Source organism: Ischnura elegans, chromosome 4, assembly GCF_921293095.1.
Source record: "Ischnura elegans chromosome 4, ioIscEleg1.1, whole genome shotgun sequence".
NCBI lineage: Eukaryota > Metazoa > Arthropoda > Insecta > Odonata > Coenagrionidae > Ischnura > Ischnura elegans.
Window position 1 is genome coordinate 54223570 of NC_060249.1, and position 12352 is coordinate 54235921.

General features: G+C 35.9%; 1 protein-coding gene across 50 annotated transcripts in view; it reads right to left on the reverse strand.

The window, feature by feature from the left end:
- The window catches only part of LOC124157505 (Down syndrome cell adhesion molecule-like protein Dscam2), a 273890-nt gene that overhangs the window by 100728 nt on the left and 160810 nt on the right, over positions 1-12352 (reverse strand). For 2 of the 50 annotated variants that reach the window (XM_046532300.1, XM_046532253.1), the window contains exon 13: positions 10533-10817. The exons of 47 other annotated variants lie outside the window; for them this stretch is intronic. In XM_046532300.1, the coding sequence (XP_046388256.1) occupies positions 10533-10817 (285 nt within the window). Of the gene's footprint in view, positions 1-2946; positions 3235-10532; positions 10818-12352 lie in introns of all 50 variants that reach the window. One more of the 50 variants, XM_046532279.1, reaches the window with a different exon arrangement.

Consider the following 12352-nt stretch of genomic DNA (forward strand, 5'->3'; position numbering starts at 1 on the left):
CACAATAATATTTTAGAGAGTAACCTCACACAATCCATGGGTGAATTTTAATGGAGTAACCCAAACATGCCATGAATTGCAAAAATCTACAAGAGAAAAGTCACACTATTTGCTTCACCTGGACCAATAAAATCACAGAGCAATACAATAAAATTTGAATGGAGCAACAATGGTAAGGTAGGTAGATATGAATCCGAAGAAAAAAATTACAACGAAGATCAATTTTACAGATATGCTACAAGTTAGAGCAGCCTCTTTCAATGTTAAACAACTGCAGACGGAGATTTGAGGAAGCTAAACAGAATCTATACTGACATCATTCCTAAAACAATCAACATTATTTCAAGAAAAAAATGATATGACTGAGCCTAATGAAGCAGTGTATATTTATGCAATTGAAGGAAAAGGAGGGAGACATAAAGTAGCAATGAATTTAGCTTGGGCTTTGAGAAGTACGGGTATATGAAATATGAACTGAACACTTCCTACAACAGAAAATCATAGGCAAGGCAACAAAAGGAAGCATAAATAAATAATGATTTTGGCTAATAAGAGATAGGATCTATATTGCTAGGCAAAATTTAAATATCACCACAAAATATTACCATTAACCCTCAACTGCATAGTGAGATTACTATAACCTGCTGCATTCTTGGCGACACATGTATATTGCCCAGCATGTTTGGCAGAAACGGACTCAATGCTCAAAAAACTTGTACGCTGAGTCATTTTTTGAATTGAAACACCATTGCCTGATGACAATTCTTTTCCATTAAACACCCAGGAAAGAAAAACAGGCAAATCCCCCTTAAAAACTGTGCATTGAACAACTGAAGTATCTCCATAATTAGCAGGGTCATCGCCAAAAGAGTCTGGAGAGATCTGAGGAGGAACTGCAAATTGAAAGCAATTTTCAGAATCTATCAGCTTAACTACACACATGATAGTTCAACATTAAATTCCAAAATTCTTCATTAATAGCTTTGATAAACTCTAGAGAGAGAAAGAGAGAGAGAGAGAATTCACCACCACTGAAGATAAGAAAATTCATTCATTAAGATAAAGAAAGTAAGCCTAACAGCCTTAACCGTAATTAGCTGCCTATTTGCTCATCGAATAGTCAAAGACTTCAGTGAATCTGAAATACTAAGAATAAACCTCTGAGGACCCCACTATCCATACTATTTGCTACGACATGGATTTCACCAACACAGTAACTGGAGTCTTTTGGTCAAAGTCATCCTTGAGCCACCAAAGGCCTATGAATTGCACTGCACCTGCAACACCACTTAGGTCTACGGAAGTCAACCGAGTATGCTATATTGTCAGTTAAAACATAAAAGTTTCCTAAAAACTTCACTCTGAATTTCTTAGCCAACAGGAAAATTCCCTGAAACCATTCTGCACTAAACTTCACACTTGACAAAGCAAAAATGTAAAATAATAAGCTGAGACAACGGAAAAAAACTGGACATCTTTTATACAGAAAGGGAAACAACCACAAAGAACCTATCTTAAAAAAGATATAAATCCATTCACAACCATTTTTAATTGGAGGATGACAGTTGAATAAGAGCAAATTGTCCATAGCAAGGGTGGTCAAGCTGTGATGAGAATGCACCTAATTTGTGGCTTCCTGTGGGACTTAATGAATATCTAAATCTACCAGTTCCGCATAGTATTCTTTACTCTGTTGATTTTCCACAATTCTTGCATTATACATCTGAGCTCAGGTGTGAAGTAAATTGAGACTAGCCACCACTGGTCTACAGGAATTATGCTTAAAACCATAATCTGTACACACCAATATCATAGTTCTTATTTGAAAAAGGGTAGGAAATTAATTCCCATGTTGATACATTTTATACCATCACTAAAACTCAGTATTTTTACTCACTAAGTGATTCGACCAAGAGGTAGGTTTGGTTGAATGAAGGTAGAGCCATGCCACAGAGAAAACCAAAATGTTGTAAATTTTGTTATCTTATCCTGTGCTTACTCATGCCTTGAGAGTTTTTGCCCAGAGTATTGAAAGGCTTCAACTGGTTTATTTGAACCCAAGAAGCTTTAGTCAGCATCCAAATACTTCACCCAGTAGGCTACTATGCTCCCTATATACTTTGTACTATATGATGTATACATACTTATCACATCCTGAATTAGGAATGAACACATCATGCTTATGCTCACACAAGAAAGTTCATTACATGGACTTCAAGAGGAATGAAAATAACCAAGCAAATATTTATTTGAAGGTTCTTCAACCTGCAGACCAAAAGAAATGGTGATGACAGAAAGGTGGGTAACAGCCATGGCAGAAGTTATATTGAGCTATGAGTGATTACGACACAAGAGAGGAAAGTCTTCATGAATGGCTATACTGATTGGATTTTATAGTGAATGCTTAGGTTTTCATTTTATAGAACTATTTTATTTGCTATAGGATGAAATATTTTATATGTATAGTTTACTCTACATTATTCGTGTGTCCTAATTTGTCAACCTATTTTAGCCTAGCCCAATTTACACACACCTAGTCCACATCCCTGCCTTTCCTTGCCAGTTCTAAGGCTAAATCCTTAACAATATGCCCACAAATACATACTTTCTTCTATTGACTTGGGTGTAAATTTTGATACCTACTGTGGTAAAATTCAAATACAAATACTTGGATTTATGTAAATGAAGACTCAGAAAAGGCTATACATTATTGTATCTGATTATCCAAATTTTCATGACTAAAACGATTAAAACATCCATATTACATTTTGTATGTATGTGTAGGGAGCCACTATAAGCACTGAATACGTAAATGTATTTCATTTTATATTTGAAAAATATAAAATGAAATTAATCAAAGAAAATATATAAATAGGAACAAAAAATAAAACTATATACACAAATATAAAGAAAAAATGAAAATGATGGAAACCCAAGATAATTTACCATTCACTCTCAATTGAACTGTGTGATTGCTATACCCAGCAGCATTCTTGGCGACACAAGAATATTGTCCAGCATGCTTGGCAGCAACAGACTCTATGCTCAATAAACTTGTACGCTGGGTAATTTTTGCAATTGACACACCATTCCCTGATGACAATTCTTTCCCATTAAATACCCAGGAAATAAAGACTGGCAAATCCCCCTTAAAAACTGTGCACTGAACAACTGAAGTGTCTCCATAGTTTGAAGGCTCATCACCAAAAGAAAATGGAGATATCTGAGGGGAAACTGTAAGATGACAGAAATTTTCATTTAAAATTCATACTGAGCTTTCATACTCAAGCATTATTTAAAAAATGATTGCATACATGCTCCTCATTATCCCCTATTTACACAAAATTTTCTCCTTATTGGAAGTGCCTCGGTGTAGTTCGCCATAATGTGTGGTGAAACATACCCTTCATTGTAGTACAAAATGTAGAGAAACCCTATAGCCTTATACCACCCATAAGACCAAATTCTTCGATGGAATTCTAGGAACATAAAAATTGCTGCATTCTGCAATACTGTGTCCTTAATGTAAAAGTTACTATAAACAAATTAATACATACAATAGGTAAAAATAAATATTGCAGATGAAAATTTGTGATCATACAACCAATAATGGGGTACAAGCCTCAACACTTGATGATAGTCAGGATAGGAATAATCATCCTCTTTGAGTATGTGGATCAATTTCCAAGTAGAAGAATAAACATTGAAAAAGTGAACTGATATCCTGAGGACAAATGGGAAATCACTTCTTCATAACTGAAAATTTAACTTTCCCAGTTCAGTAAGGACAGTTCTAGGGAGTTTCCTATGACATACATAAGGTAGAGGGGCATCAGAGACCTGCTGCTCCATGCAAAATCTAAAATAACAGAAGCACTTGTGGGGTGTAAATTACGCTTCACAGACAAGACCCGGTTACCAACAAATCAGTCTAAAAAGGGTGCCCAAGAAATAAAATTGGCAACAAAATGTTTTTAAATATTGTTCAGTGATTATTATGATGATGCAACTCAGCTATCACTATTTTCCTTAATAAAAAAGGCTAACGTCAGCTGATAATCTTAATAATACTAACCATTTTTCGAATGTGTAATTGGTAGAGGTCCGTGAAAGTGGTTTCATTTTTTGATAAAATTCGTTTAAAAAAACATGTGATTTCGGTGTTATAGAAAACCTTGGTGGTGTTATTGTAATGTTACAATTTTTGCACATTTCTAGGTGTTTTATTATATGTATTTTGATACACGTTTCATGATTACTTATATATATTTTAAGCATTTTTACATTACATTTTATGCTATTTTGATTGTACAAAATTTCTGATAAAACCAAATGAAAGAAATGGTTCAACTTATATTGGTTCAAGATACATACCAATGGTACATGCATAATATTATAGAGTGAGCAAGAAAAGGTGCACCATGAACACTTCACTTGATTGTCTTTGTGAGGAGGACTAGAGTAAAAATTGACCAAATGGTAGTGGAATGTTTTCAATTTCATTATATTAATTTAGACCAATAACACAATATTTAATCTCTCCCTGCTTCTTTTTCCTTATAATTGGGATGTATTATTGGCAAATACAATCGGCAGATGGCAAATGTGTTTTTAATATTATGTGTTTTTAATGTGTTTTTATATGGTTTTCCCTTTTCTGTATTTTTATTGTATATATATACATATGGAATACGCATCTTGTAATGTCTTTTGTACTTTTATATTGCATCTTTTTTTTGTATGCAAATCTTGACGTAGCCATGCATTGTATTTTGCCAACGGTGATAAATAAATATTATTATTATTATTATTATTATAAATCCCCACTAATCTTCATGTATGTACTTCGAGAGCCATTCCCAAATTTTTGGATTATCAAGTTCTACACTGATTCCAGCATTTAAAAATTTAGTAGCGTCAACAAACTCTTCTTTCTCCTCCATCAAATTCTTTAATTGAGTAGTTCTGTCTGTTTAAATGATAGCTGTAGTTTTGTGGGTCCCTTCTTTATGTGTATCGCTACCAGGGACGCCGACTTACACAAAATATTGGGGGTGCCCAAACCGGGGATCTTTCTCCGGGAAATTTTATAAGTAGTGAGTTTTAAGTTTTTTAAGCATTTTAGAAGAGTCATATGATCAACATTAGAACACTAAGAACTCCAATCTCGATATCTGGACACTCCGAGGAAAATCGACAAGCCTGACACTTTTTTCCTCACACCCATAACGAATTATTGAGGGGGCTCGGGCCCCCTCAAGCCCCATGGAGTCGGCGCCACTGGGCCTACCCTTGAGTAAGGTAGACCATTAAAATGATACCGAAACCTGTAAAGATACCGTGACTTGGCGACTGGAGGCCGCCAACAATTATGCCTCTCATCACCCGGGGAGGAGGGCAGCAGCTCTTCTTCACACGTGCGAAGGTGGAGTTACTTTAACGTCTGTAGTACTGCGATGTGGAAGGCAAGGGGAAACCACCACATTATCATCCCGAGGAGTCGCAGCTACTCCACTCAATTTATATAACGACATGATGGAATTCTCTCGGGTAAAATATTCCGGAGCTAGTCCCCCATTCGGATCTCCGGGCGGGGACTACTCGAGAGGGTACATCGGTCAAAGGTGATAGAATGTTAAGGATAGGAACATGGAACGTTAGATCACTTCATACCTACTTCATCGCTACTGATGTGCCTAAAGTCTTTCACATTCAAGTCTTTTATCGCAAAATTTGCACAGTAATACTTTGTCTTTCCCATGAAATCCTTCTAAGTTGAATTCACTCGCCCTGGTATGAACAGTAACAATAGGTTTTCGGCATCATAAAATTCCTTTCCTTCATTTGATATTTACTACTGCAACAGTGATAAAAAACAGTCTAATTGCAAAACACGATCACCTAAGACAGTGTTTTCAAACCGAGTGCAGGGTAGCTACAGTATAACCATGAGAAATGTAAAGCTTACATTTTGGCCAAAAATTTTCATGTCCTAGGCTGCCTTTTGATACCCTTCACCCAGGTGCCGAGGGAAGGTAGGTAACAGCTAGATTGAACAAAACCTCTTAGTTTGATTACAGCGGTAGCCAATCGGTTAAGAAGGGCAGCGAAAGAGGCACGCACAACTAAACAAAATCGGATGCGAAGAAACTTGAACTGGGGGTGTCGAAATGATTTTTTTGCATTGAAGCTCAGTGGAGCAGTGAATATCTGATGATCCAAGGATTTTTTGCTGTTCGCCCGGCACAACTGCATGAAATTCAGGCTGCTTTCAGATGAGACTTGCTCTGCCACCCTGTGAGCTGTGCCATGAACGGCGGCTGACGGTAAGTCATCTTGTCTGAAAGCAACCTTCCGTACCCAGCCAGCGGTCGTTTTCAAGTCTACAAAATTGTTAAGTTAGGCCTACACTTAAGGTTTTCCTGCAACAAGTTATCCAATAACGTTGCCTACTGCGTCGCAGTGAGCCACCGGAATTACTGCTCGGCTTTGATGTGTGCCAAGTGCGTGAGCTAATATCACCGCTCTTTTGCGACCTTTCTTTAAATTTCTTTCATTGACCTTGGAATCATAATGAGAGAGATTAAATGAATGTCAGCAGCGTTAAACAATGAAGGCTTAGGCTTTAGTAGACTATGATTCATTAGATGTGATTTTTTCGCTAATTCACACAAAATTTGCGAAAAAGGCAAAATTTCATTTTTATTTACAGATTATGCGTCATTTGGTGTTATTTCGCAATATCGCATATCACGAATTTCACAGATCTCTTATAATAGGTTAACATGACTCAGGTAAGGGGATAAGATAAATTAAAATGATCCAGACAAAGAAAAAAGAGCCACATACATGGAAAAGCTTTAAATTAATCAATAAAAAGTCATCAAGTAAATGATATGCTTGTTTAAAAATTTTACCATTGACAACTAAGACAGCTGAATAAGTTGATACACCCACAGGGTTGCTAGCTCTGCATTCATAAGTGCCTTGGTGGTGAAATGATGCAGACTCAATAGTAAGAATGCTTGTCCGGGATCCCAATTTGAATGTGCTCACCCCTCGTACATGAGATACATCTTTACCGTTTAAAAACCACTTAATTTCAATTGGCTCATCACCCTCGGTTACAGCACAATTCTGTTGAACCAACTGCCTAGCATTGTATGCCTTCTGTCCAAAGGTAAACGGGGAAATCTGCGGCAGTACTGAAAAAATTATATCATGCCATACCATCATTTCACTATTTCAACCATGAAGAGGTAAGAAGTTGAAAACACGATTATACCCACGCAAACAGTAGAAAAGAAACCTCAAGAAATGGAGCTCTACCTAGATTACTGGAAGGATATGCATACATTTATGTCAATATTTTAGTACCATTGATTAAGCATAATTCAAGTTTCAATTAAAAAAAGAATAAATTGGACTGCAGCTATATCATATTAATTTCATTAATTTCATAATACTTTGAGAACTAGCTCATGCTGATTTAAGAGCATTAAAAATCTTCATTTTGAACTAGTGCACTCAGCTAAAAGTATGCAGTATATGCTTTTTGATGAAATTGGAGCCTATAAAATATTTCCTTCATCTACTGAATGAATCAACATAGGAAATGTATTTTGAGACCTTGTGTCAGCACGAGTATAATTCATTCAACTTCTGTCATGTACCTTAATTTTCTAGCTTTGATAGTGTCCTATTTGGGATAGCAATAATCAATTGGATAAAAAATAGAAGCATAGAAAGTATTTTATGCCAATAGAATCTGGCTTGATAAAATTCAATGAAGGTTAATTATCGAAAAATGTAATACGTAAAACCCAGCTTTTTCGTTGAATAAATTATAATAACTAAGTCCTAATTCTAATACATGGGGGTACCTCTAGCATCCTGATTGTTTCATTCCTAAACTAACTTTTTCAATGGCTATGGAGAATTGTGAACCGCCAAATGTTCCAATGTCATCAATCAAACACTAATACTTGCTTTTATAGAAGTGATACAATATTCAAGTGCAACTAAAACCCTAACTAGGATGTCACATGCCAATTGAATTGGGAATAAGCCAGTTAACTACTGCTTTTCTATAAGGAACAGATTAGAAATCAGTACTCCACTCCTTGAAAAGATTTTGCTAATCTTTTCAAAAGAGAAGACATGAGTGAAGAGTCGAATTAAACCTACTACAAAATATCAAAGTGGTGTTCCAGTAGGCCAATTTCCCTATGTGAACAAAGCCCAAGCACCACTTGCATATGAAATTCACAGCAACTACAGCCCATTCTTTTGCCTTTTTTTCTCAACCTAATCATTCTATCAATAGATTGTAGCGCTATTATGCTCAACTGGCAGAATTTTATATAATTTTCACATTTCATAAAAATAAAGTGGCATTAACCAAACTTTTACTGGTACAAATATCACCCAAAAAGCCCAGTTGGTATCACCAGAGCATGTACAAGGCCTGCAGTACAGAAAGTGTTAGAAAGATGTAAAAACATGAAATCCAAGACATCCAGTCCAAGAAAGATTGGGTTTATATAGGGGAAAGATGTAAATGATACAGTAAAATAAAGGAAATGAGAATGATAATGTGTTTATGTATGAGAATCAAAAATGATAGAAAAAAATAAATAAAAAATATGCATTCAAAAACTTCCAGCTTTATATGTAGCACATAAAAAAATAATCTGCACATGATTTCCGAGCATGACAACTACATCTTGACAAAACTGGCATTTTCATATTACCATTGACACTCAAGTGAACTGTGTAATTGCTGAACCCTGCTGAATTTTTGGCAACACATGTATATGTGCCCGAGTGCTTTGCTGTCACAGATTCTATACTTAAAGTACTGATGCGTTGACTAATTTTGGAAATAGACACTCCATTTCCAGGAGAGAGCTCATTTCCATTAAAAACCCATGAAATAAAAACTGGCAAATCTCCTTTGTACACTGCACACTGGACAGCAGACATTTCACCATAGTTTGCAGGTTCCTCACCGAAGGAGAATGGTGAAATTTGAGGAGTAACTGTAAAGTGGATGGCATTGTTGAAAAACAGATTATTTGGGCAAGGTAAAACTTGTTATCTATGCTTTGGGATCTTCAAGGCAGTTACATAGTATGAGTGAGTGCAATGGCAACAAACAAATTACCCATCACGATAGAAGAATATGAAAGTAAGCGCTGCCATAGAGGATGCAAGGAGACTAATATAGAGCAATGATGAAGGAAAGTAAGAATACATCTAGCTCTAGGGCAGTGCAAGGTTAATTTAGACCAGCAGGAACACACTTCAATTACCATTGACATTCAGAGTGGTGGTATAACTAGCAAACCCTGCCATGTTCTGAGCAGTACATGTGTAATTCCCTGAATGGGCTGCTACTGCTGAGGTAATGGTAAGCGTGCTAGAACGGTCACCCACTCGATTGGTATGAATGAGTGAATGAGAGCCAAACTTGTCTTCTTGGCTGTGGAAATTCCAATTGATTTGCAAAGGCTTATCGCCTTTGGCAACATAGCAGTTGAGTTGTACACTATCTCCAGCATATACTTCATCGTACGGGAAGAACGGGACGATGACCGGCAATACTAAAGATAAGATTTAAACTCTATTTATGGGGCCAATATGATGAATGAAAGGCAATAATATTCAGTGATACAAAAAGTAGCTGAGAGCATACAGGAAAATTTTAGACACCTCATGGCATAAAGGTTATCACCAGTCAAAACTTGATGGCTTTTACAATAAATAGTAGTTATTTTAGACATAAAGCCTGATTCCAAACTGCTTGATGAACAGACTCACCAACAGAAGATAAAGTCATAAATTTCACCCTCTGAATTTTAGGGAGAATAATCCACATGTGAAACTGGCCACTCAAAATCGATGCAAAAAGAATAATAAACAAACACAGAATTTGCCAATATACAGGATCACTCAAAGATGATGTGTATGACTCCAACAAACAAAATGAACTTCTAGGTAAAATAAACAATACATTGAGTTACCTCCATGCCTAAAGAGAAACTGTGATGAGAATGAATAAATATTTTGTAGTGCCAGATGAAAATTAAGGTATCTCATAGTAAGTCAGTAAGGTACCTCATGGTAAGTAGTAGATTCATAACTGAAGTTTTCAGTAGGTTGCATGAGACTGATAGTGTATGTAATTAAAATGTGATGTATAAGATAGAAAGGTAAGAAGGGAGAATTAGGGGATAGAGATATTAGCAAAAGTATGCTTAATTTTGAAGAGTGTCTCCCTCAACATCCACCCAGAATGTATTAGATGAAAGAATTATAAATTTAAAGCTTTCATACAAACAATAAGGAAAGATATCCACATGCAGGAAAAATTTTCTCAAAACTTACTTTTCCCCTAACAAAATAATCTACCAAGACAATCTAATCTGTTTTTTTAAAATTGCAAACCCTAATACTTCCTCAGGCTTTGGATATTTCCAAAATAGAATAATCTACATCTACAACAAAATGTTCTAATCTATTTTTAGTACCATTGACAAACAATGAAGCTGTGTAATTAGTAGAACCAGCAGCATTCCGTGCAGAGCATGTGTAATTTCCAGCATGTCCTCCCATGACAGATGTGATGGTGAGCAGTCGTGTTCGTTCACCAATCTTGGTGGTGATGATGCCATAGTGGGAGGACAGCTCTCGACCATGGAAATTCCACGATATACGTAGGGGAGTGTCCCCTTTAGCCACATAACAAGTCAACTGAACTCCATCACCAGAATTAGCCTCTCCCTCAAATGCAAAAGGGACGATATGAGGAGCGACTGTACAATAAGAAAAGGTTCACTTTTTGGAAATAACAGGATTTTGAGGAATTTGTTTCACAACAACTATTTCTGAATTAGTGGGCTATTAATTTTAGAATAATACAAGGATGATTACCCACAAGTAAAATTTAATCACAAAGGCAAATAGATAGTTAAAATGCACCTTCGATATTTCTAAGCTTTCTTACTTATTGGAAACATAACTAAGAAGCAGATGATGGTTGCCTAATAAACAAGTAGTAATGAGGGTAGATGATGCAACAGAAAAATTTTCAATAGATACCCTACTTTGACAATACCACCAAGTATAAAGTTAGTAACAGGTCTGTAATGCAGCTGATGAAATCCACCTTGCAGCAAGTGCAATCATTTGAAAAAGTTTCAAATGAACCGGCATTACTACACTTCCTACAGATGTAAAATTAATTATTGAGTTAGGGTAAAGTATATTGGTTAAGAGCTACTGCGATGTGTACTATGAATGAAATGATAGGTTTATTAATAGCTAACTAACGCATTTTTAACAAGTTAACTCCTGATCAATTATATTCACTCAATGAAAATGGGTAGGATAGGCCATTGACCATTGAAAAGTGCAGCTTATGAAAAAATAGCTTGATCAAGATGCTGGTAGTCTTTCCTAAATGGCTAATTGAAAATTATCAAGCACTCATTCAAAGACTGGATGGAATACATGAAATAAAACAATAGCCAATGCACTGTAAAGACTTCAATGATAATAACTGTAACGAAAAATAACTACAATAAATCGCTACAAAGAAAGTTTTGCAATGATCATGCGCTAATATTGCTCAGAAGATAAGTGACAATAATTCTATAAGGGATATAACAAGAGACTGGGATGGAAAAGTTGAACACCACAATTTTTTCAATACCTCAACATATGGAAGAAACCTTTGAAATAATAGTACATATTGAGAAGGGGGATTGGAGCCAGCTGATTGAGAAAAACTGAAACCTGGCAAACCAGGTGCTTATCAAGCATACTTCCAAACAGTGAGATATTTGAGTGTTCCCCAAATCTTTTCAAGGGAGCACACCTAACACAACCCACTGTATAATAATATGGACAGCAAACCTCAACAAGCTACCATAGCCTAAATAGAAGAAACATATACACACTGAAACGGCAATTAAACTTTGACTAAATTAATTCATTAATATTTTCATATGAAGCACCTCCAAGAGTTAAAAACAAGATATAATTTAATCCTTGCATTAATCAAAAGTGTTTTAACTCCGGGTAATCAATAAAAAAATACTCACACTTGAAAATAAAATAATTCTAAATGAGAAAGACATAATAATAAACAACAGCCTGAACCCACTTGCAGATAAGTTGTTGATGTCACTAACTCATACTGAGTAGTTCCCTGCATCTCAGCCACTCCTTGCCCTCGCACATGGACCTAATGTGGTTCATTCTTGTTTACACTCTTGTGAACACTTCCTTCCCTGAATGAAATATTCTCTCCAAGAAAGTAAATGAACTAGAACTCTATCGATGTCAA